Source organism: Polypterus senegalus, chromosome 7 (assembly GCF_016835505.1).
Source record: "Polypterus senegalus isolate Bchr_013 chromosome 7, ASM1683550v1, whole genome shotgun sequence".
NCBI classification, from domain to species: Eukaryota; Metazoa; Chordata; class Cladistia; order Polypteriformes; family Polypteridae; genus Polypterus; species Polypterus senegalus.
This window is the reverse complement of record NC_053160.1, coordinates 15263926-15290748: the sequence shown is the minus strand read 5'-3', so window position 1 is coordinate 15290748 and position 26823 is coordinate 15263926. Positions and strand designations below refer to the sequence as shown.

At 38.3% G+C, this 26823-nt stretch overlaps 1 protein-coding gene across 1 annotated transcript in view; it reads left to right on the top strand.

The window, feature by feature from the left end:
* Positions 1 to 26823, top strand: part of LOC120532337 (polycomb group RING finger protein 3) — a 308428-nt gene that overhangs the window by 188919 nt on the left and 92686 nt on the right. Inside the window, exon 4 of the mRNA XM_039758240.1 lies at positions 2997 to 3093. Within this exon, the coding sequence (XP_039614174.1) occupies positions 2997 to 3093 (97 nt within the window). The remainder of the gene's footprint in view (positions 1 to 2996; positions 3094 to 26823) is intronic.

The following is a 26823-nucleotide window of genomic DNA, read 5'->3' as shown; positions in this document are numbered from 1 at the left end:
AGTTGTTGCCATTAACAGCTGATTATCACCCTCTATCCCTGGATGTCGACTTTAGTCGACATTCGCCCTCAACCCCTCCTGTTGACAAAAGTCGACATCCACCCTAAAAGAGTTAAGCTGGCACTTAAGTGTTCAATCTGCCTCAAAAATGATTTAAGATTTGAAGAGGTAGGGGAAGTGACGACGAAGGTAGTAGGATGAGAACGGCGCCCGTACACATGTGCAGTATGGTCATCCTGCTGCCAAGTGTTGATTCTACAATAAAATAAAAATGAAAACAGTAATAAAAGTCATCACCCTGAAAGCGGACAGTAGAGGTCATGTAGTATATATGTACCGAATTTCGGGTCAATAGGTGCAACGGTTTGCGAGCTACAGGTGACAAATTGACAGCCATAGTAGCGTGTAGCTTATTATATCAGAAGAAAAGCACATGCCATTATAAGTTGAGGAAACCTGCTGTCCATGACTCTTGAGACACTGGTGCAACACATTGATGAGTGTGTTCCTTCTGTTTACTTATGACATTTCATTCTTTGAACTTCACAGATGCCCAAGTGCCTAATTCGATTTATGACAAATTCTTATTAAAACATTAGAAGAAAAATAAAAGCATCAGAACAGGCCATTCAACCAAACGAAGCTTGCCAATCCTATCCACCTAACTTCTCCAAAACAACATCAAGTTAAGTTTTGAAAGTCCGTAAAGTCCTACTGTCTACCACAGTACTTGGTCACTTATTCCATGTGTCTGTGGTTCTCTGTGTGAAATTTACTCTTAACAAGTTTCCAGCTTGTGTTCCTGTAATGGCCTGGATCTACTATACTTGTTGTTTTGATAATTTTAAAAATGTAAATCCTGTAACCTTCCTTGTACTTAAACTGAAAAGGTTTAGCTGCTGTAATCACTTTTCATAGCCCATACCTTTGAGTTCTACAATCAGCCTAGTAAATGTTCTTTAGGGCTTTCCTTAGCACTGCTATGTCATTTTTATTACTGTGAGCCCAAAACTGCACACAGTACTCCAGACGAGACCTAACCAAGTGTGTTATAGAACTATAGCTTAACAACCTTTGACTTGCACTACACACATTATGATATATAAACTACCATGTTAGCCTTCATACACTGTGTGGAGGATGATAGTGACAAACCCACTTTAACTCCTGGGTCCCCTAAATAGGGAGTATTTTGAAGTTTCAGACCTCCGCTTGTGTATTCAAATCTAACATTTCTACCTCCTACATATAATACCTTACATTTATTTACATTAAAGGAATATTCCACACAACTCAAATATCATAAACTTAATGTTTTAATGCAGAAGAAGAGAGAAAAGGTTTATGACATAATTGAACCAAATGCTGACCAGCACTGTATAATGGCAAACATTGTGAAAAACACTCAATGAAAAAGAAGGAAAATTCTCACATTATTTGTGTCACATAATCCCCATAATACAGTGGTTTTGAATTGAAGACACGATTCTTGACCAGTGAATGAGAGCAAAGGTCAAATCTTCAATATAAAACCACTGCATAATGGTAATGCCCTTCCTAGTTATCAAAAAAAAAGCATGCGTTTCACACGTTTTGAGCATACAACTGGATTATGTGACATGGAAATTTTTTTTGGGTCACCATTGGGTCCTGATTTATCGTACATCTTTTCTCTCTTTTTGCATGAAAACATGAGATTAAGAGTTGTCTCCACCATTACTAAAGCCTACATGGGGTAAGTATCATATTCAAAAAATATATTTGGGTGGGCTAATCCTTTAAGTTTCATCAGCTACAATTCTTCCCAAACCTGTATTCTGTCCAAGTCCCTTGTAATGATTAAGCTGATTCTAGGTTATCTACCAATCCACCTAGCTCAGTGTCATCTCCAAGCTTAACCAGCTTTTGCTTATACTGCTATATAGTAAAAATATTGCAGCCCCAGCACTGACCACCTGAGGTTCATCAACTGATTCTTATAAAGTTTCCTGCACCATAACCATTTGCTTTTTGCGTTTTAACCAATTTTTCACCCCTCTACACACTAGGTCATGAACTCCAAGTTCTTTTAGTTCTATTTCTAGCCTGTTACGTTTGACCTTAGCAGATGTCTTCAGCAAATCAAGGTAAATAACCTCATATAAACCCCTCTGATCATGTGCTTTTGTTTATTCCTATTTAAATTCCAGTATATTAGTAAAACACAACCTCTCCCATCTGAACCCTTGCTGAATGTTCAGTGACACTTCTTGCCATGTGTTGTACAATCTTTTCCTTAAAAAGCATTTCCATTAATTTACCGATCACACACATTATAGTTACTTGAATCTACCCAATCTTGTATTGTTAAGTGGGTGATAATGTTTCCTATTTTCTCACTCCCCAGTGTGCAGTGGCTTTCAAAAAATGTGTGTCACTGCTTTATATATGCACTCACTAAATTTGTTAAGCACTCTGGGGTAAATGTTACCTGGTTCTGGTGATTTGTTATGTTTCAGCCTATTTGATTCTAACCAGTAATCCCCCCTTTACAAATTCCAAATTGGTAAGTACCTCCTTAGTAGTCCCTGTTACTGCTGGCAGGTTTATTATTTTCTTCAGATATAAAAACTTCAGAGAAATGCAAGTATAGTTGTTTCACTGTCTGTATGTTTTAAATCACCCTTAGTGTTCTTGATACATTTCAGCTCCTCCTTGAATATTCTTTTACTAGTAATAACTGAAAGAATATCTTTTAGTCATCTTTTGCCTTTTTGAGATATTTCTGTGCAAAGTTTTGTTCACAGTCTGATTTTCTTTCTGCCTGTCAGCACTCATAAGTGATTTCCAGACTAGTCTAGTTTAAGAGTCATATTCTCAAGGTAATGAAGTAATGCTTCCAGTACAGATTTCAAACTGATTCATTTACAGTACGTGTCTGCTGCTGTGTCTGTATAAGCCTTACTACAAACCAGGATAATTACCAGTGTGTGTTAACTGCTGTTCTTCTTTTGCAGTCTGCAGGAGCTGCTTGGTGAAATACCTGGAAGAAAACAACACATGTCCGACATGCCGAATTGTGATTCATCAGAGCCACCCTTTACAGTACATCGGGTAAGTAAAAATGGTGGTAGTATAAGAGATATACAGTACTTGTAGAGCATGGGTGTCGAACTCCGGTCCTGCAGGGCTGTAGTGGCTGCAGGTTTTCATTCTAACCATCTTCTTAATTTGTAACAAGTTTTTGCTGCTAATTACCTTCTTTTGCCTTAATTTTAATTACCTTGACTCAGGCCCCTTAGTTGTTTCCTTTTTCTTAATTAGCAGCCAGACAATAAGGAGACACAAAACAAGAATCCATATGACCAGCTCACCTGTGCCCATCACAAAATATGTGAAAATAAAGAAAGGTGGAGGCCTCAGTAAGGCTGATCTCTCAGCCCACCAAGACATTGTGAGGGTGGTCTTAGAAAAAACAGAAAAATCAACAGTTCTGGAAATGTCTGCTATGACAGAATGAGAGCACCATCAAGCCATGGAATTAAATCATGAGTTTAATTAACAGCAAGAATCTGCTTCTCATTGTGAAACTGGTTGGAGTCTGAAGCCCCGATTTAGCTGGTCATATGTTGGCTCGTTTCATGCCTCATTTCTGTTTGGCTTCCATTTAATGAAGAAAGGAATCAATTCAGAGGAATGAATCCTTAAGAATAGGGCTATTAAAATGAAGGGAATAGGAGTTAATCAGCAGTGAAAACTGGTCACTGATTAGGAAAAGGGTTAGAATGAAAACTGCAGCCACTGCAGCCCTGCTGTAGAGCCTCTACGGGCAGAAGGATCTGTCTGCCTGATTAACCATTCCACATTGGTGCAGACTTGGCTAAACTAAACAGCTGTGCTACCATTCTCTAATATTGGTAGCCACATTGTGTGGTGTTCAGTTTTAATGTTCCAAAGGTCTTTGGTGCTGTAGGAGTTAGAACTTTTGGCAAATGGTCTGGCATACTGGGTATGAATCTTCCATACCTGGTCATTTGCAGTGTATACTTTTAATGTTCTTTCAATGTCTGCATGGGTTTTCCCTCCCATGTCCTCTAAGTTAAATCAAAGTGAACGTTATGGATCTTAATCATATGAGATATTAGGGCCTGAATGATCAAATTGTTGGTATAAAAACAGTTTGCTGTTAGCGGGCAAAATTTTTTTAATGTTGAACTTTTCTGTGTATATACTGTAAAATTATCTGAGTTGTATTCATTGGCCTTTTTCTACATCAGAATGACTTATTTTGGCAGCTCATGTAGCCCTCTTGTAATACAGTTATTCTTAAAATGAACAATAAGGTAATGAACTGCTTGATTCCATCCCAAAAAGTAATGCATAATTTATAGAATATACCACAATAAAGCGTTGTGATTGGTCTAGTGTGGCTCCATGCTCCCAGTTGCATTCAGGAACGTCTTAAAGGTAAACCGTTGATAGTAATAAGCCGAGACGAGCCAGGCAAATAAGGACACACACTTACAGCAAGGGGTAGGTGCAAAGGTGACAAGTGTTTTTATTTAAGACCAATCACAATAGAAACAGTGTTCAAAAGTGATGTGATCAAAATCTTCAATACATTGGCAATAAATCCCACTGTGAATGTGGAGGTTAAAAGTTATTAATAAGTAATCTATAAAATTGAAGCTAAAGTAACATGACAGGTTAAATTAAAAAACGCACAAGGCCCTGTTGCATTCTTCTTAAACTGACGTTTCCTCTGATCATCCCGCACTGGATCGTGCAGCAGATGAGACCCTCGACCGACAGGCACACCAAATCTTATCACAAACCTGAAGTATAAAATGCCTTGTACATCTCCCATCATGTCGCTCTTTTGACATTTGCCTTAAATTATTGCATATTTATTTTTAAAAATGACCTACACCTACACCAGATCTGAGAAATTGAAACACACTACCAACCTTTTGGCCTCCTCCTCCATGTCTCAGCTTTCATAGCTGATTGTACAATTTTAATAGCTGTAATATCACATTCTTCCATATGGGAACAATTCCTTATTGCAAGATGCAAAAGTCAAGAACTTATAACTCAAAAAACCCAATCCAAAAATAAAAAAGAAATGTATATACGTTGGAGATTAGCATGGTATTCTTGTAGATTTGTGATTAATTGGGTATTGTGCTTGTAAAGCACTACTGGAAAATGCGCTAGTGCATTAGATTTGAAATTAATCAGAAGTTACCTCTTGAGAATGTGAAAAATGGATCATTTATATGGGTTTTTGTATCTTTTCAGCAGTGTTATTGAGTGAAGTGATCTCTTGAAATGCTGAGAACTATTAACTTTATGAATGTTCACATTGTTTCTTAACAGCTGCCTCTAAAAACCGTTCCTAATTTCCTTTCTATTCTCTGGCTTGTGAGCATACATTGAGGATGGGAGAAATTTCAAATATAATGCCACTTTTTTGTTTCAGTTTTTCACTTTGGAGAACAGATTGATCTCTATGTTGTTTTTCTTCTGAATTAATTTGACATTGTTGCAGTCAAATGCACAGAGGGGGGAAGAATAGCACTTTTGATCACAAGATAGCTGTCCCAGTTTTCATCATTGATGCAAATTAGAATGCATAGACAAAAATTTTTTAACATGCTTCCCTTCTATAAATAATAGGTAACTAAGGAGAGCACGTTGCCACAGGAATAGAACAGCAATATAGCCAAAGAATTTAATTAGTAAAATTAATGCAGTGCAAGATTTTCTTCACTGTTGTACAGAAATACTGGTAGTGTGACAGAAACTGTAATCCCAAGATGATGACATCAATCTTTGTGCAGCTACTCTTGGTGATTGATGAGATTCTTTATGACAAACCTGAACAAAGGCTTCATACTCTGGTGGCTGTTAATTGTCAACCAGCCTGACTATTTCTGGTTGGGTGATTGGGTGTATTCTAGTTAGCAAGTGAAGATCAGATTTACACTCACTGGTCGAAATATTAGGAACAACTGCACTCATTCTCCTCTATGTAATTACCTAATCAGCCAATCATGTGGCAGCAGCACAATGCATACAATAAAGCAGATACAGGTCAGGAGCTCAGCTTCAGTTAAGGTTCACATCAAACACCAGAATGGAGAAAAATGTGAATTCGGTGATTTTGACAGTGAAATGATTACTGGTACCAGGTGGGCTGGTTGAGTAAGCTTGTAACTGCAGATCTCCTGGGATTTTCACACACAGCAGTTTCTAGCATGAAACTATTTTCTCATACATAGTCGAAAAAGTTTTCACTATGACTTTTGGCACTTGATCATAGTCTGTTCCCCAAATTCCTCTTGAGTAGCATGTTGGGATGCCTTCATCTGACAGAAGAGGTTGGGTGGACTAGGCAGGGCATCATAAAGTGATTGTGTTATTATACAGATGTGGAGAGACTTCGCCTATCATAACACAGACCAAGAAATCTTGGTTATGCACCTTGCTTTGTCATAACAAACCTGCTTGATACACCTCTGCTCTCATCTGCTTTCAGACTAGTTTACATTGTTCTCTGCCTTGGGCCTCGCTATATGACATTAAAATATATCAGCATAGTAAATCAGAAGACCTGTCATCATGTCACGCCATTGCCATTGTCTAATGGCCTCTGTACAAAAGAGTAGTATTCTCATCTAATTTTCTGAATCTGCTTTTCCTCATGGTGGCAGTAGGACCAAACAGGTAAGCCCAGATTTCTCTGTCCCCAGCTACAGTTGCCGGCTGAAAGATATAATCCCTCCAGCATGTCCCAGGTCTGCTACCAGGGGTCCACCTCATGGGACATGCCCCAAACTGCCTTAGGGGGATCTGCTCAAGGGGCATCCTTACATCATGCCCAAACCATCTCAACTGGTTCCTCTAAATCCAGTGCAGCAGCGACTCAACTTTGAGGCTCTCCTAATTTGCTGAGCTTCTCACCCTATCACAGAGTGTCAGACCAGTCATGTTGTGAAGAAATCTTATTTCAGACCTTACCGTAAGTGAAATTAGGGATGTAGATTGACCGGTAATCCAAGGATTTTGTCTTTAGACTCCTCTCCTGCTTCACAACCATGGACCGATACAGCACCCACAGAGTAGCTGCCAAAGCTATAATCCACTTGTCGATATTGCATTCCCTTTTTCATCAATTATGAAGAAGATCTTGAGATACTTAAACTCCTCCAATAAGGGCAGATGTCTTCTCCTGACCTTGTAAGGGTAATCCACTTTTTTTTTAAAAGAGAACCATGACCACAGTCATGGAAGGTGCTGATCTTCATCCCTGCTGCTTCACATTTGGCAGCAGAACGCTCAAGTGCATGGCAAAGGTCACAGTCAAAAGTGGCAAAGGGGAGAACATCATCTGCATAAATCAATGATGTTACCTCAAGACTCAACATCTGGATACCTCACATCCTCAGCTGAGCTTTGATATCTTGCCCATGAACACCACAAACAGGAGTGGTGACAGGACAAGACCTTGACGGTGTCCAGCACCCACAAGATTCAATGAACGAATTTGACTTAACACCAAGCGTAGTTTGTTGACTCCTTATAGACATTGTATTTACATTTTTTAAAAGGTCTAATTAAAAGATGTTATAGTGATAAACTTAAACATATTGAAATTTTACAGTTAGAAATACATTTGTTAATAAATCCTCTTAACATGCACACGTACCGGTCCCGGTACATAACTACGATTGGACGACGTCACAGCCATGTCACAGCCATGTGTGCATGCCCCTCTGTCATGCACCTCGACATACTACACATCAAATGAAAATTCAGAGTCTCGTCTTTCCGATGATATAAACCATTTTGACACACAACAACCACAGCACTGACACTAAATCCTTTTTACAGAGAAGTAAATACTTTTAAGAGCTGACTTTTCCTACCTTTGACTACCTTTGAAGGCTCTCTGCAAGTCAAACATCAATATTTCCGAGCAATATTGATCTCATTCTGTCCGTAAGGCTCCAGGGAATATAATCCAGCAAAACGATTAGGTCCAAAACACACGGTAGATCCTCAAAGGGACAAAAACTCCAGAAAACGTTTCTTAACTTGAGACTAGCGCCAACATTTTTTTCATTTCTATTGGTCATATCAGACGTAGTTTCTGTCGGCAATAACCATGCTAAAGCATGTTACACGGAAGTGTTAGCTTTTGATTGACACCTAAGTTGTCCAATTACGAGGGGTCTGGGGGGTGACTGGCGCCTCGTATAGCCAACGAGTGTCACAGACAGCTGAACAATGACGCACAACTCCAAACCCTGGTAGAATCTACCAGTTTGATTGGAAGCTGTGAGAGACACTACAAACTTACAGCCAACGAGCAGCTGAGCACGTCGATATGTAACTTGCCATGCCAACTTGTAAACAAAACCAATCGGAGCTGCGCGAAGCTGGCATTTGTGCCAGTCTGCAGACTTGGTGTGTGGTTGTTTATTGTGATTTCACCTAGTTTTTTCGCATTTTAAATATGGAAATAGTACAGATAAACGTAAATACACTCTCGATGAAGTAGTAGAGGCATGTACGCGGCGTGACAGTGATGAATCGGACGAGGAGAAGTCTGAGGCAGAGAGCGACATGTGACATGCCCTTGTGCTTTCTGCCTGCTAGGGATTGCTACAATCAGTGGCACATGGAAAAACTCTGAGCTGTGTTGTAGCAGTTTGTAAAAAATGTATATAGTTTGTGTGCATTTTATTAAAAAAAAGTAAAAAATAAAATACAGTAATCCCTCCTCGATCGCGGGAGTTGCGTTCCAGACCCCCCCGCGATAGGTGAAAATCCGCGAAGTAGAAACCATATGTTTGTGTGGTTATTTTTATATATTTTAATCCCTTATAAACTCTCCCACCCTGTTAACATTATTAGAGCCCTCTAGACATGAAATAACACCCTTTAGTCAAACGTTTAAACTGTGCTCCATGACAAGACAGAGATGACAGTTCTTTTTTTTTTTTTTTTTTATTTATTTATTTATTTTAATTTTATTACAATCAATACATAGCAATCAAGTTTTACAAAAAAAAAGAATTATGCTAAGAACAGATCGATCCCCACCCTTGAGAGAGAGAGCAAGCCAAACGGTGTAAAATTTAAGGCTTTTAAAAATACCTAAATCAACAAATTCTCTGTGCTTTATAAAATCATTTCAAAATATTACTGATTAGATCCTGCCATGTTTTGAAAAAGTCTGCACAGATCCTCTAACTGAGTATTTGATTTTTTCCAATTTTAAATAATATAACACATCAGTTTCCCACTGACTTAAAAGAGGAGAGTTTGGGTTCTTCCAGTTTATCAGAATAAGTCTGCGTGCCAACAGTGTAGTGAATGCAATCACAGTTTGTTTGTCTTTCTCCACTTTAAGACCCTCTGGAAGAACCCCAAACACAGCTGTTAATGGGTTAGGAGGGATTGTGAGTCCAAGACTGTCTGAGAGGTAATTAAAAATTTTTGTCCAGAATAATGTTAATTTGGAGCAGGCCCAGAACATGTGACCTAGTGAGGCTGGGGCTTGGTTGCAACGTTCGCAGGTTGGATCATGCCCTGGAAACATTTTGAGAGTTTTAGTCGAGACAGATGTGCTCGATATATAATTTTGAGTTGTATAATTGTATGCTTTGCATATGGAGCTTGAGTGAATTCTCTGCATTGCTACTTTCCACTCCTTTTCTGATATATTAATTGAGAGGTCATTTTCCCAGTGTCCTCTTGGATCTTTGAAAGGAAGGGATTGTAAAAGGATTTTATATATTGTAGAGATGGAGTCTAACTCCTTGAAATTGAGCAATAATTTTTCCAGCGTGGATGAGGGTGCAAGATGAGGAAAATCTGGAAGGTTCTGTTTAACAAAGTTCCTGATTTGAAGATAGTGAAAGAAATTTGTAGCTGGAATGTTAAATTTGGAACGTAATTGTTCATAGGATGCAAAGACGTTGTCTATATAAAGATCTCTAAGCAAGTTAATTCCAAATTTTTCCAGATATTAAAACTGCATATGTTTGTGAGGGTTGAAAGAGGTGGTTCTTTTGCAGGGTGCCACAGAAAGAAGCTTCTCCGTCTTAAAATGCTTTCTACATTGGTTCCAGATTCTAAGTGAGTGGAGCACAATTGGGTTATTAGTGTATTGCCGATAACGTGTGTTTATTGGAGCACAAAGCAAGGAATACAAAGAAGTACTGCAGGATTTTACTTCTATTGCGGTCCATGCCTGTGTATGTTCTTCTATTTGTGTCCAGGTTCTTATCGACTGTATATTTGCCCAGTAATAAAACTGGAAGTTAGGTAGAGCCATGCCGCCTTCTGCCTTTTGTCTTTGTAGGGTCGCTCTTTTGATGCGTGGATGTTTAGAATTCCAAATAAATGAGGTTATTGTTGAATCTAATTGCTTAAAGAACGATTTATTAATGTATATTGGTATGTTTTGAAATAAAAAGGAGCTTAGGAAGAATATTCATCTTAACAGTGTTAATTCTTCCAGCTAGTGTGAGATGAAGGGTTGACCATCTATGCAAGTCTTGTTTAATTTTTTCCATACAGACGACGAAATTTTGTTGATAAAGAGCTTTATGTTTACTTGTGATGTTTACCCCGAGGTATTTAAACTGTTCTGCAATGATAAAAGGAAGGGTGTCTAATCTAATATTATATGCTTGCGAATTCACCGGAAAGAGTACACTTTTATTCAGATTAATTCTGAGACCAGAGAGCTTTTGAAATTCTGTGAGTGCTGCTAAGACTGCAGGCACAGAATTTTCTGGGTCCGATATATACAGTACCATGTCATCTGCATATAATGAGATTTTCTGTTCCAGTCCTTCTCTGCTAATCCCCTTTATCTGATCAGTATTTCGACAATGTATTGCCAGTGGTTCAATGGCAATTGCAAACAGCAGTGGTGACAAAGGGCATCCTTGTCTTGTGCCACGCTCTAGTTTAAAGTAGTCTGAGCAAATGTTATTGATGCAAACTGAAGCTTCTGGGTTAGTATACAGTAATTTAATCCATGCACAAATGTTCGGGCCAAACCCAAACTTCTCCAAAATAGTAAAAGGTATTTCCATTCAATCATGTCGAATGCTTTTTCTGCATCCAATGATAATAATATTTCTGGGGTGTTTGATTTAGTTGGTGAGTATATTACATTAAACAGGCGTCAAGATTTGAAGATAAGTGTCGGCCCCTAATAAATCCAGTTTGGTCTTGTGATATTATTGAGGGAGCACTTTCTCCATCCTTCTAGCTATGATTTTAGAGAGTATTTTAACGTCGTTATTCAGAAGTGAAATTGGTCTGTATGATGCACATTGTAATAAGTCCTTATTTTGTTTTGGAAAGACAGTGATTAGTGCTTGGCGAAAGGTTTGTGGAAGAGATTGGTTATCTCTGGCTTCTGTAAATGTTGCTAATAGGAGGGAGCTAGCTGAGCGGAGAATTTCTTGTAAAACTCTGCAGGGTAGCCATCAGGGCCTGCTGCTTTTCCACCTTGGAGTGACTTTATAGCATCCAGTAATTCTGATAATGACAGAGGTTTATCGAGCTCCTCCACACTAATAGCGCCAATTTGTGGTATCTGTAATTTATCCAGAAATGCATTAGATTGTATATTGTCTTCTTTAAACTCAGTAGTATATAGGGATTTATAGTAGTCTCTAAAAGTGTACATTATATTTTTGTGTTCGATGATTTTATCTCCATTCGTGTTAGTAATTACCGAGATTGCGCTATGCACTTCTTGCTTGTGAATTTGTTGCGCTAAAAGCTTATTAGCTTTCTCCATGTTCATAATAATGATGTCTGGATTTGTAAATTAGTTGTTCGGTTTCTTTAGTTGTCAAGAGGTTTAATTCTGAATGTAGAGCCTGCCTCCTCTTATGTAGAGTCTCGCTTGGTAGTCTGGCATGTTCTTCATCTATTTTAGTAATTTCGCTTTTATCTCTGCTACTTTCTTCGCTCGGATTTATTTCTGTGGGAAAGATATGAGATAATCTGTCCTCTTAAGAAGGCCTTAAGAGTTTCCCAGAGTATTCCTGCAGAGATCTCAGGGGATGTATTTGTCTCTAGAAAGAATTCAATTTGTTTGGATATAAATTCAGTACAATTCTCGTCAGCTAATAGAAGCGGATTGAGACGCCATCTGCGGGTGAGTGTATGGGGCTTAGTAATTTCAGCTCCAAGATCATCGGAGCATGGTCTGAAATAACAATAGCATCGTATTTACAAGATTTAATCTTAGGCAAGAAGTTATTATCTATAAAGAAGTAATCAATCCTTGAGTAGCAATGATGTACTGGTGAGTAGAAAGAATATGTTCTTGAATTTGGGTTTAAAACCTCCAGGGATCTGATAAGTTGTGATCAGTTATAAACTTTGTAATTATCTTTGCGGTGTTAGTTGCCGCTCCCCTGTGGAGGAAGTCTTATCTAAAAGTGGATTTAGAACACAATTAAAGTCCCCAGCCATTATAAGTTTATGAGTGTTCAGATTGGGAATGGATGCAAATAAATTTTGTATAAATTCCTTATCATCAACATTAGGTGCATAAACATTTATCAAAATCATTTTACAGTTAGATAAGTCTCCCATGACCATCACATATCTCCCTTCAGGATCCAATACTACATCTGATGCTACAAATGGTACTGTTCTATGTATGAGAATTCCCACCCCTCTAGTTTTCTTTGTAAAACTAGAATGGAACATTTGGCCAGTCCAGTCTTTTGCAGCCGGAACTGATCCTTACTTAGTAAGTGGGTTTCCTGTAAAAATACTATTTTAGCATTTAGACCTGTTAGGTGAGAAAGTACTTTCTTTCTCTTTAATTCGTGATTCAGGCCTTTAACATTCCAGCTTACGGTTAACTGTCCCATCATGGAGACACTGATTCTGAGTTTTTGGTGTCATATTATAGTCTTAACTGGAAGTGAAATAGTTTAGGTCTTAATTTCCTATTCCCCCAAGAGTTGTTGCCATGCAGCTTATTATTACGCTTGATAGTTATAATTATAAAGATTGAGATGATAGATTAGATATAGATCAAGCCTGCTCTCTTTCTCTTCCCCTTAACCCCCACCCTCCCTTTTTGCCTCCCCAGGTGAGGCTAAAACCCACTTCATGCAGTCCCAGTCCTCTGACATACCCAGAGACAGAGCACGCCCAAAGCACATCAAGCCCCCATGCAGTGGCGCTTTAAGGTTAAAAGATAGAGATATCTGTTACCAATATAGTCTTTAAAAGAGGAAAAAGAAAAAAAAAAAAGAAAAGAATTTTGCACTTAATATATATATATATATATATATATATATATATATATATATATATATATATATATATACATACATACATACATACATATAATCTTCATCAATTTTAGTGCATTAAGATGATATCCCCAGATAATAAACCCAGGTGATGGTGTTAAAGATGTGTCCAAAACAAGCATAACAAGTCTTAATGCAGTAATAGCAATAACAGCAAACCAAGGGTATGATATTGAACAGTCTCATTTAGGGTACACATGAAATAATTAGAAAAGAAAAAAAAAAAAAGAGGAGGAAAACGTAATTAAGCACAATAAAACACAAACATTTAGCCCTAGTAATACTAAGTAATGATAAGTAATAAGTAAGTAATAATAATATAAGAATATGAGAATATATGCTGATAAAAACCCGTATTTTAAAACAAATAGATCAGACAGTAGATTATTAATCCTAGCTTTATCATTTACCGCCATGACTCACAATTATGTATCAGAATAGTCCCGGATCAGCTTTCTTAACTCATTTTCTGCCTCCTCCTTGCTAGCGAAAACATAGAAATGCCCCTGCCATTCCACTTTCAGTTTTGCCGGATACAGGAGGCCGATTTGACATTGGCTTGCCGAGCAGCTGTTTAATATTATAGAAGGCGGCGCTTGATAGCTGTTGCTGGAGAGAAGTCAGGGAAGACGCGAATTTGGCAATCTTCATATATAATATCTTCCTTTTTTCCTGAGGAGTTCCATCACCTCTAACTTAAATGATAATCGCTCAAAACGGACTATAAAAGATCTTGGTCGGGTCTGACGGTGTTTGATCCGCGTACGCGGTAAGCCGCTGCTATCTCAGATTCTGCTTTAAAGTCGCCCCCGATTATTTTAGAAAAAAGTTCAGTTGCGAATTTCACGGTTTAAACTTTCTCGATTCTCCGCAAGCCTTCAATTCTGACATTATACCTTCTATTCCCATCTTCTAAAGCAGCCAGTCTGTCTCCAAGTTTTTCTCCGAGTTTTTACATTCAACTGACATTTACTGCTCTTTCCTCGGCACTGGCAGCTAGATGTTCGCTATTTCGATCCGATTCGTGAATGTCTCACTAAGATGCTCCAATCGATCAGCAAGCGTGCTCAGTTTAGCCGAGTTTTTCTCAATGCGCTCTTCAATTTTACCCAGCACCTGTCGAAGTTCAAGCTGTACCTCTTGACGCCTTTCATTTGCCTGTTGGATTTCCTGTCGCAGACATTCATTGGCCTGTTTCATCTCCTGTTTCAGTCTCTCATGTGCCTTTGCCGTTGCTTTCTCATTAGCCTTCGCTTTTCTTTATATCTTGCCTGAGGTCAGCGAGCAACACTTTCAGTTCAGATAGCTCAAATGTGCCTTCTTGTACCGTAGATGAAGCAGCAGACTCTGCTGAAGCGGTGTCCCGCTGCTCCAGTCCCGCGTGATTGCGTAACTGAAGCCGCGGACCTCCCGCCGTTTCAGGTAATCCTCTCCAATCGGCGAGCTATCCACATCTGCACTCACGATCGCACCTTCGCTCCCCTTTTCGCTCTCAGCAGGCGACGATGTAGCGGACCGTGGTCCCGAGGAGTCTGTACTTTCGCCCATCTGATCCAGGTCTGTCTCTGAGAGGCCGTATCTCGAACTAGGGCTTGCTGATCGCAGCTTGGATGTAGCTTTAGTCTTCGATTCTTTCGGACCCCCCTTCTTGTTGGCCATGTTTATATGTGTTTACATATACTGTAGCGGTCCCTCTCGGGTTGAATAAATACAGGATATCTCAGAATAATAAGCAAATAATATGAAAAATAGCACCACTGCTAGCGGAGCTCCACTTCAGACGTCCATCTCTCGCATCGGACGAGACCAATCTCCCCGGACGAGACCAATCTCCAGTTCTTTCTCACAATTAAAAGAAAGCAAACATATCTTATCTTCAAAGGAGCGCCGTCATAAAGGAGCGCGTCAGGAGCAGAGAATGTCAGAGAGAGCTGCAAAGAAAAGCAAACAATCAAAAATCAATACATGCTTTTAAGTATACAGAAGCACCGCGATTAAGCGGCATTTTGTAGAGGAGCGTCCGTGTCCTCTGTGCAAACAGCCCTCTGCTCACACCCCTCCGTCAGGCAGAGAGAGAGAAAGATAGAGAGAAGCAAACAAGCACAGCGCGGAAGCATATCTTATAGCATTGAGGAGTTTTAGTTAATATGCAATACATGCTCTGATTGGGTAGCTTTTAAGCCATCCGCCAATAGCGTCCCTTGTATGAAATCAACTGGGCAATCAAACTGAGGAAGCATGTAACCTAAATTAAAAGACCCACTGTCCGCAGAAAGTGGCGAACCAGTGAAAACTCTGTGATATATGTTTAGATGTGCTTACATTTAAAATCCGCGATAGAGTGAAGCCGCGAAAGTCAAAGCGCGATATAGCGAGGGATTACTGTATATATTTTTTTTTGGCCCATAAGACTTGTTTTGACTATTTTTATATTGAAATGTGCATTTTTTATTGTTTTTATTATGGAATATGAATTTCCATAACTAATAGAGTGACACTGTGTGTAGATATAGATTCCTTTAGGTGTAAGCTTTCAGTAGAGCCCTCATTGATATATGTGGGTTGAAGCATTCAAAAGTTATTACACTTTTTCCATATGTTCCAAAATGTGGATAATGGATAAAACCATAGGTCCCTCTAAAAAGCACCTGGACATGCCCACATAAAAACTGGTGTAAAAATGTCATTTTTACAGGTATTCTTTTCAAATTTGAAATGTGAGTAGTCAACAAGTTATTTGGTACATAGTGTGTTTCTGTCCCCACCTACCTACTGCAGCTATAGAGGCCTTTATTTTCACAAAAAAACTTGGGTGAGAACAAAAAAATTCATTTTTTCTGTGAGTTCTAATGTGCATAACCTTTGATCAGTCACACCTACAGTGATTCTGACTACTAAGGGTGAAACTAGAGAATGTTACCTTGACAAAGAGACCAAACATGTGTTTATACTCCAGATAATTCAATAACAGCAATGATTCTTATTTGGAGAGGTCAAATTACAAGCGATTTAGCAAAAATGACCCCGCTTGATAAGGGGTTTTAAAATGCAGTTAAAACAGTTACTTATTCCATGTTCTCATCATAATAGTTGTGCAAGATGGCAGCCTGGTGATGTAATTATTAGCACTGCTGTCTCTCATCTCCAGGAAGTTGAAAGGTTTTCTTGTTTTTCCTGTTTACAGGCTTTTTTTTAGATGGAGAAGTCCCCCTGCCAAGTTTAAGAAAAATGTCTGGGTAAAGTTAATTAAGAACTCTGACTTAATGTAGAATAAGTGAGTTTCATTATGTTCATGAATGTGTTTAGTAATTGACTGGCCTCCAGTCTGGGATTAGTTCAATCTTCTTTGTGTCCAGTGCAAATGTAATAGTTTTGTCTTCCAACAACCAAAAACATTGGATTTAGCCGATTCAGAAAATGAATGGGTGGGAGGAAGGGACATGGTGAGGAAATCTGCTGAGCTTCCCCTTACCCTTTCTGCCTCACAAAAGTGTCCTTTCACATACTGTGCAGATTGCAAAGAGTATTCTGAGAAACTATGTATTCAAAGAGATTCCATAACTCTGCCTGTCATCCTGACCTTTCCCCAATATGAAGGGCTGCCTCTGAGGGATGAGCTATACCAGCAAAGACAGCGTCAAGTCAGCTACAAAAGAGAAATTGCACAAGCAACCCAGAAATTTTGAGGGGCTCAGAAAAACTTTGTGAATGTTATCACAAGGGTATTCACATTAATTATTTGAGGGAAAAAAAAAATATATTTTCTTAAGCTGGCATTTCTCTTAATAGGTCAAACTCAAAATCCATACACAGAATTATCTCTGGTGTATTCATATTTCTTAGAGTTACTACTGTCTATTCAGTTCAAACCTTTTATTGTCATTGCGTATACAATGAAATTTGAGAGATGTGACTTCTGATCAATGCAGATCCAAACACGCAGTAACAACAGCAATAAATAATTTAAAAATTTATTTGTAAGTGTAATATCATTTACATTCCTATTCGGAATTTACAATGTTGAAATACACTGGATACAAGAATTTAACTCGCGTATATAGAAATATAGAAATTCAATTAGTTAGTTATTAGTTCAATTTTTGAGTGACCTGTAACACCATCTGGAAGGTAGCAATTGATAAGTCATGACCAGGATGTGAGAAATCTTTCAAAATATAAGTAGCCCACTTCAACAACAACAACATTTATTTATATAGCACATTTTCATATAAAAAAATGTAGCTCAAAGTGCTTTACAAAATGAAGAATAGAAAAATAAAAGACACAGTTATAAAATAAAATAAGTCAACATTAATTAACATAGAATAAGTAAGGTCCGATGGCCAGAGTGGACAGAAAAAAAAGAAAAAAAAACTCCAGACGGGTGGAGAAAAAAAATAAAATCTGCAGGGATTCCAGACCATGAGTCCCCTCTGGGCAATCTACCTAACATAAATGAAACAGTCCTCTTTGGATTTAGGGTTCTCATGGAAGGACCTGATGATGATGGTCACGTAGACTTATGGCTTTCAGTCCATCAATGTTGGAGCATCAAAAAAGCGGAAAAAGAAACAGAAGAGAGAGTAGGGGTTAGTACGGATTTTGGAGTCACTATGAATAGTTATTATGATGACTTGAACATGCAGAGTATCCGGATTAAGTTAAAGTGAAGTTATGAAAAGGCCATGTTAAATAAAGTAATGTGTTTTGAGCAGTGTTTTAAAGTGCTCTACTGTATCAGCCTGGCGAATTCCTATTGGAATTATTAAAGACAATAAGACCTGAAAGTGTCCTCTAATAAGGACAATGGACAACCAATAATATTTTGTGTCACACTGATAACTCTCTGTGGATCCTCACTGTCTGCTGCTGAGCAGCCTGGACACCACACCATAATATACAGCAGGGGTCCTCAATCACAGTCCTGAAGGGCTGCAGTGACTGCAGGTTTTTGCTCCAACCCAATTGCTTAATAAAGAAGCACTTTTTGCTCAACTAACACTTCTGCATTACTTTAGTTGTCTCACTCTTTAAGATTTTTAAACCTTATTGCTTATTTTAGTCTTAAACAGCTTTATTCTTGGTTTTTAAATGGCTCCTAATTAGCAATAAGATGCAAATGTCAAAAGAGACTAGCATTTCTCCATTTTGCTTGTTAACCATTCACACCTGTTTGTGTATTTATCATGCACTATTGGGTTTAATTAACACTAGAATTACCAGAGCCTACGAAAAAACTCGCAGGTCCGTCCCACCTTAAATCGCTTCTTAAAACCGTTCTCACCTCTCCGCCAGCGTCTTTTGTTAATCTAAACGTGCTGATAAAAGAACAGCTGCAAGTAGCCGGCTATTCCACCCCCCCAACGACTTAGAACGTGCACAAACTTCTGCCAGCTCATGCCTTGATTGATTATCTGGGAGTGAAGTGGAGTTTTAGAGTGGAAATAATAGATCATTATTTGGAATACATGCATTTCACGTGTGTTCCGTTTCTACAGTAATCCGTGTAAACACATTTTTAAAACAGAAACGTTTTTCATATTGTAGTAGTAAATGACAAAATGTAAGCATAAACTATATAATGTATGAAGCCTGAAGTCCAAATATCAAACACATTCACAAAAGGTACAAATATAACAGAACAAGTATGCTTTTATTCAAAAATATAACTGCAGAAAAAAAGCCACCTTAGCATGCCACATTGACACATACTTACTACAACTGCCATAAGTAGCGTAATGGTATCAGCCGCTGACTAGTATTCAAAAGGTCATGAGTTTGATCCCGCGCGATTCAGTTTTGAGACGTAAACTGCTCTTATTCTTACTATTTTATAATAAAAACATACATTTGATTTCAGTGTGTAACAGCCGGTGTCATTTATGATACTTGTAAAGGTCGTGTTCAGAATCCTTCCCTACCTCCCCCAATCTGAGAATGCTGTTTTCACATAAAGATGCGCTGTAGCTCTGCAGCGTATTTGTGACTGCATTCTCGTACCAATGCTTGCGAACTGAAGTGCCTGCGTGCACTTTTCGTGGCATTTCACGTCTATTTTTTTGAGCATGCCCGTGTCGCTCAAACACAGGAACATATGTTGGTGTACAAGTATAACAAAACAAGGGCACTTTTATTCAAGACTATAAGTGAAGAAAAAATAAAGCAAGTTACAGTAGGCGGTTGATACAACAGCTTGCGTGGTGCAATGCTAAGAACTGCTGATTTCCGATCCGTGCTATATAAAATCATCACATTCAAATATTAACAATTCCCACACACCCTTCCTACATTCACGACATGTGTACTTGTTGCAGTGTACACATCTCTCTGTGCTATGGTTCCTATTACACTGAATGAGCACCTGACACTGTACTTTCTTCCCTATATAAATAACATTAGAGTATAGCGCGTCTCCAAATAAATCACATTTGAGTTATAGCGCGTCTTTATGTGAAAAAAGCAGTGTCAGAAATCGGATTGTGAAAGCGACTGGGAGAATGGAACTGAATTAAAAAAAAAAAAGCTAACCTTTACAATTATCATGTATTTACACTGGCTCTTACAGACTGACTGAAATCAAATGTATGTTTTTATTCTAAAATAGTTCAATACATGCAATATTATTTGAAAACGAACAGCGTCAGATCGGGTTTAAATACACGCTGACGCTGTTACAGAAGGAGTCAGCTTATTCAGTGCAGCAGTTTCAACGCACAGTACATGCAATATTATCTGAAAACGAACAGCGTCAGATCGGGCGCATATTCAAACCTGATCTGACGCTGTTCGTTTTCAAATAATATTGCATTAGTGCGATGATGTTTTTACATATATTGTCTCTTTCATTCATCTTGCGGTTTGTAATCAGTGACCGCGTGTTTTTTCCCCGATCTTGCCAGTTTGCACATGTTTCTGTATGGTGGTGTTTCTTTTGTACTCCAGGACATGCAGAGGACAGAATAGTACAGAGCAGTAAGTTCAGTGCTATATGTAATCAGACGGACAGACAGGCAGAGAAGGCACTAGATATATAAATAAACAAGGAAGGCATTGTATAATAGATATATAAAAAACATCTAAGGGGATAGATATATAGATAGGTAGGAAGGAAAGGCACTATATGATAGGCAGACAGGGAAGCTCCTATATAATAATAAAGTTACTGTTATTACTATATAGACAGGGAGTTCAGGCAGGCAGAACAGCAAAGGTTAAAAATAAATAAATTTTCTCCCCAGCGGGGATTCGAAATCGGATCTCTTGAGGTACAGCAAATCTGCTGCGCTCTAAGTGACAAAATCTTACCAGTACGCCACGGAAGCTGTTGTAAAAGTCTTGAACCTTTTATGAAAGTGTATTTGCTCTTTGGCTGTCAGGCTTTACACATTGTATAGTTTATGTCTACATTTTGTGACATTTATTACTAAAATATGAAAATGTTTCTGTTTTAACATTGTGTTTACACAGATCACTGTTGAAACGGAACACACATGAAATGCGTGTGTTCCAAATAACAATCTATTATTTCCACTCTAAAACTCCACTTCACTCCCAGATAATCGAGGCATGAGCTCGGAGAAGTTCGTGCACGTTCTGAGTCGGTGGGGGGATGGAATAGCCAGCTGCTTGCAGTTTGTTTTTACCGGCACATTTACAGGACAAAGGAGGCTGGCAGAGAGGTGAGAACGGTTTTAAGAAGCGATTTAAGGTGGGACGGATCTACGAGTTTTTTCGTAGGCTCTGGTAATTCTAGTGTTAAATACTTGGAAGGAAAGTGAAGAGAAAAAAGTGAAGGACTGAGAATTACTCCTCCGTTTTAGCCTTCAAATCATTTGGATGATATCCTTAGAAAGGGGAAGATATGAGAATTATCTGACATAGCAGAGTTAAAGCACTAATAAGCTATGAAATTAAATTATTGGCAGCATTTGCTTTCTAATTAATCAACCAGGTTAGAACAAAAACCTGCAGCCACTGTGGCCCTCCAGGACTGTGATTAAGGACCCCTGATATACAGTATGCCAGCGCACTCTACTGGTAGAAGGACACCAGCAGTTTCTCCGCCATGCTGTATTTCTTGAGTACCCTCAGGAAGTGTAGCATCTTGCTGAGCCTTCTTAACTACTGTGGTGTTGGTGGCGGCGACGGCAGTCCAGGAGGGATCCTCAGAGATCTGGGATCCCAAGAATCTAAAAATGGGAGCCATTTTTCACACAGGCCCCATTAATAAAGACTGAGATCCGGTGTGTGCCCTTCCTCTTGAAGTCAAGGATTAATGTTTTTATTTTTGTGATGTTCAGTGTCAAATTATTCATAGAGCATTGTGTATAGTTATCCATGTGGGCTTGATTAAATAAGTGGCCTGGAGGTCTTACCATCTTTCTCCTGGCTCATGTGCATGATTAGCAAAGTAGAATAATCAAGCACTGGAGCTTCTTTATGTGGCTACCTTCATCCTTTCAGGCAAGCTTAACTGTAATGCTGAATACAAGGCAGATTTCCCATACCTTAGGGAGGTCTGAAATGGTCAGGGTAATGCTGCTGAGAGTCCCACGAGGTGGATTTCTGCCAGCATCGTTCTAATATAATTACTTTACATGCTGTCTATATAGCCTTACTGCTGATGCCATTTTCTGGTCCTTTCTGAGATGTTATGAGCTTATGGTAAAGAATTTAATAAGAAAAATGAATCAAAAATGGCGCATCAAGCAATTTCCTTTTATTTTTATTTTTTTTATTCATGAAAAGATCTTTCACCTAGTAGTTGACTTGCTTTACATTTCTCATGTTATCAGTTTTCTTTGTTTCTTGTCTTATTTGCTTGATACTCATTTCAAATCCTTTTTTGTTAATTATCAGTCCAGTTATTACCAATAACTACAGAGCAAGGATCCATAAATCAATTATGAGTAACAAGTAACTTTTCATAAGAGGGTATTGTTTTTTCTCTACTGCACAAATCCATTCATTCATTTTCTGAACTTGCTCAGTCTTCGTAAGAGTAGCCATGAGCCGAGTTTATTCCATCAGCTTTAGGGCTCCGTCTGTCACTGGGTTCTTTCACACACACAATTACTCATACGAGGACCAATTCCACATCACCAGGTAACCTTAACAGCATGTTTTAGTGAGGTAGGATGAATCATTATGGACATGGGCAGAACATAAGAAACTTGACAAACGAGAGGTGACCATTCAGTCCGTCAAGCTTTGTTTAGCGCAAGTTTGTTTAGCGCATAGCTAAGTTGTCTCAATAACTCATCCAGATTCGACTTAAAGGTTGTTAAGGTTTCTGCTTCTTAACAATTACCTGCAGTAGGGAGAAGGTGTTACTCATGGTACAACTGTGTTCTCTCTCTAAAATTGATGGGAAAAAATCTACTGTAACAAATTAATATCTGTGTGTGTCCAGTCCCTCCAAGCAATCTGATTGGTCACATTGGCTTTGGTGGGCTCAGTGGTTTGGGTGACTACACAATACTTTTGGGGTGTGATTGATTTTAATTCTAAATTGGCCCAGAATGAGCATGCATATGGATGTGTGTAAGCACAGACCCCACATTGAACTAGCCCGCAGTCCAAACTTGGTACCTATCTTAGGTCCAATTCTGCCTTGATAGGCTCTAGCCTATCGTGTCTCTAAATTAAATTTAGAAAAGTACATTTGAGAATATTTCCAATATTGAAACCAAATAATTATACCTCCCAAGTAAAACAGAAGCAAAATCGATCACGTTTTATTGTTCTTGTATAAGGCAAAATAGAAAGCAGAAGATTCATGTTAATCAAAAGATAAATCGGAGAAGAGGGGCACTTATACTCACTAGCGAGCTGTATTACATCTTTCCCTAATGTCATTGCCTTACTTGCTATTAATGGTCCTATTACTGTAGTCTGCTTCTGTACATGGCTCTTCATTTATATGTCTGCTCTGAACTGAGATTGACCTTCTGAGTATCACCCAAAGCATTGCTAGACCTCGAAATAAGATGACTCCACGCTCTTTGAGAACCACAGTCTTCATATCCCACATTTACAACATTTTCTTTTGCTGGAAGGGCTTGCTTATCAGGTGCCTGATTGCGATTGCAATAGTATAATTCTCACTTTGGGAATATCTTTGTCTTTTACAGCAGACTATAAAAAGAGCTGTGGAGCTCTGTGAGGTATTGAGGTTTTAAGGAGTGATTGAATTTTGATTTAAGTATCTTTCATAATATAATAGTAAGGGAATAGGTTGCAGGATCAGGCCTGTAGGCGTGTTAGCTCAATAGATTAATACTTTTATATCGTGGCTTATGAAAAATATTTTTAAGCTCCACTTTTACAGGTTGTAAAAGTACCTGTAAGTAAAACTGCTGTTTTCCTGCATTTGCACAACCCTTATATAAAGCAAAAAAATAAAACAAATCCAATAATATCAAGTATTCTTGATAAATTCTCATTTTATGATGTGATTCACACCAGTTTGTTTTTAACTTTTCCTATTACTTTACACAAACCATTTTTTCAAAAGTTTTATTCCCTGAAACATGTTTCGTGATTGTAATAGGCAGCTTCAAGCTAAAGACGAGTTTAATTTCAGAATGACTGTATTATGTAGGAATTTGAAGAAACGTGAAATGAACCTTTAATGAATGCAGTGTGTTTAATTGCTTAATGATGGTGGCACATTGCATTAATTCAACTGAGCTAAAAATATTTTGTTGCTTTCATTTGAACTTGGTATCTAATGCTTCCTGTTTTAGTGTCCAACAATCCAGCTCGCAGGATCTTCATTGTTGGGATGCCCACGTAACACCTGGCTGTGGCAGATAGAGGGTCATTTCCGAAGGTTGGGACTGGACCGCAAGTCTGCCTTGGGGGGGTTGCTAACCAGGATCCCGAGCTTTTATGTTGTGTGGCGAGTGCAGCAATGCACTCTACCAGTGCATGCTCCCCAACCTGACTTGACCTGTCCAACAGTAGTCAACCAGCATTGATGAATTCCACTGCACTGATTTCACTTTTCCCTTGCAGTGTCCATGTTGGTCATTGACTGCACCAAAGATTAGCACAGAAGATATCCATGTGTCAATATAGAAAGTGAATCTTCAGCGTCATGTATGACATTTATGGTTTTGTTTGTTTGAAGCATGTAGTCAAACAACTGGATGTAGTTTGGTGTTCTGAAGTTGCTCACAAAATTCTCAACAACATTCTTGCATGCATTTTATGCAATTTCCTCCTGCCCCACTAGCAGATCTTTGAACAGCTAGTCATTGATGACGTGTCTGATTATTGGACCAACAAAAAAATGCCTTCTTTAATCATGCCGTCAGTTACTTGTGGAAACGCTAGTCTCAAATATTGAAATTAGAACAATTTAGATGAGAACAGGCCATTTAGCCCAACAAAACTCGCCAGGCCTATCCACTTATTTCTTCCAGAAAAACATCAAGTTGAGTTTTGAAAGTTCCTAAAGTCTTACTGTCTACCACACTACTTGGAAGCTTATTCTAAGTGTCTGTGGTTCTCTGTATAAAGAAAAACTTCCTAATGTTTGTGTGAAATTTACCCTTAACAAGTTTCTTGATGAACTCAGTTTAAAATGACAGTCTCGATCAACTGGAAAAATTCCTTTCATTGTTTTAAACACTTCAATCCTGTCACCTCTTAATCTTCTTTTGCTTAAATACTTCATCTTCCTTCACTAAAGTCTTCATCAGTCCAGGTTTTATATGAAGAAGAGGCAAAATATCTTTGTTGGGTTGACAAGTGGTTAATGTGCCTTACTTTTCTGTCCTGAAGCCAAATGCTTATGGGACGGCTAGTTCTGTTTAATATAATGAGATGGTTTAGCGTGACTGTCCCATTTGCATCTAAAAACAACGGTATTTGGTATATCCAAGTGACATTTTTAGTAGCAGTTCCAATACTTTTAACCCCAGATGTTCCAGTTGTGGGATATGCATCTTATGTATGTTACAAGAGAAACTCACAAAAATAGGCGATTGTAATAAAATGGTATGTTATAGAAAAATTTAAGGTGATTTTTGTGATCAGCTGGCCGAAATCTTAAAATATTCCCAAAAGTGTTCAGAAATCTTGTGTTATATGGTCTACAGTAATGCATTCCTTAGACTGTTTTATTATTTGAAAAAAACAAAACCTGCAGGAGAACCTTCTTATAGTTTATGATCCCCATTTGTAATAGACATTCTTATTTCTAAGGAAAAATGACAATAGTTGGAGGAATGTCCAGTCCTTTCGAACATGGCACATGAGAAATTATCGCTGATGCTAATTGGCATCCATTTTTAGGTTAATGCAGTTCCTGCTAATACAATTACATTAATATTATTAAAGCACTATTTTTATCCTTTACCTCATCCTATTTGGCTGTCAGTCTTCACTTTGAACCACTTAAAATGTATGTATTCAGTTTTAAATGGAAATGATCATAATCTCATGCAAATAATCCAGAGCTTTAACCTTTAACTCAAAAAGAAACACTGATAATTTATTTATTTAAAATTCTATTTTCATAGAGACCGATGAAGTCACTCATGTTTCTCAGCATGCTACTGTTTTGACATTCCCTAAAGCGACATTTAACTCTTGGCATGGTCCCACTAGCTTTGGTTTTCATTTATGTTCAAAATTAATTATAAAGGAAGTGGTGGTGGAATTAGAGAAAATGGAGTGCTTGGCAACAAGTGTCACATCCAAAATTCAAGTGTACAGGGATGTGTACATAGTGTGAATTAAGTGCCTTGAACATGGGGAAGGTGTTATAAATAAAATGTGTTATTAGTAATTAGATTTTGCTATATAACTTGTTTTGGGGATCACTTTTCATAAAAAATATACACTTTATATACTTTTTTTCTAGATTGAATACCACTGAAAGGCATTTAACAAGATCATGGCTGTGTTACAATTGTTTGCATATATTTTTATACCCTTTGAGCCCAAGAAGGTTAATTGACTTCCTCTGCCAACATTCATCTGACTTGCAGTCAAACTGCTTAACCACTAGACCACACTGCCTAACTAAGTAATAAAGAGTCACCGGCATATTATAAATGCTAAGCTGTTAAAGATATGAGTGAGACTAACATACTCTCTGTGACAATGTGATATATTGATTGGGCTATTATATAAATAAAAGGAAAAATATATAGGAATAGAAGCCGCACCAAAGAGCCTCTACAGTATGTCTGGTCACTATTTAAGGAGTGGATGTAGAGGTGGTGCACTGCTGCAAGTACTTGGGATTCCTCATCAATGACAGGTTGAACTGGTCTTGGAGCACAGAGGAACTATATGAGAAAGGGCAAAGCAGGCTCTTTTTCTTTAGGAGACTGCATTCCTTTAATGTGGGTAGTGACATCCTTCACATCTTCTACAACTCTGTGATGGTCTGTGTGATTTTCTATACTGTGGTGTGCTGGTCTGGTAATAACACTTCGAGAGGCCCACCACATCA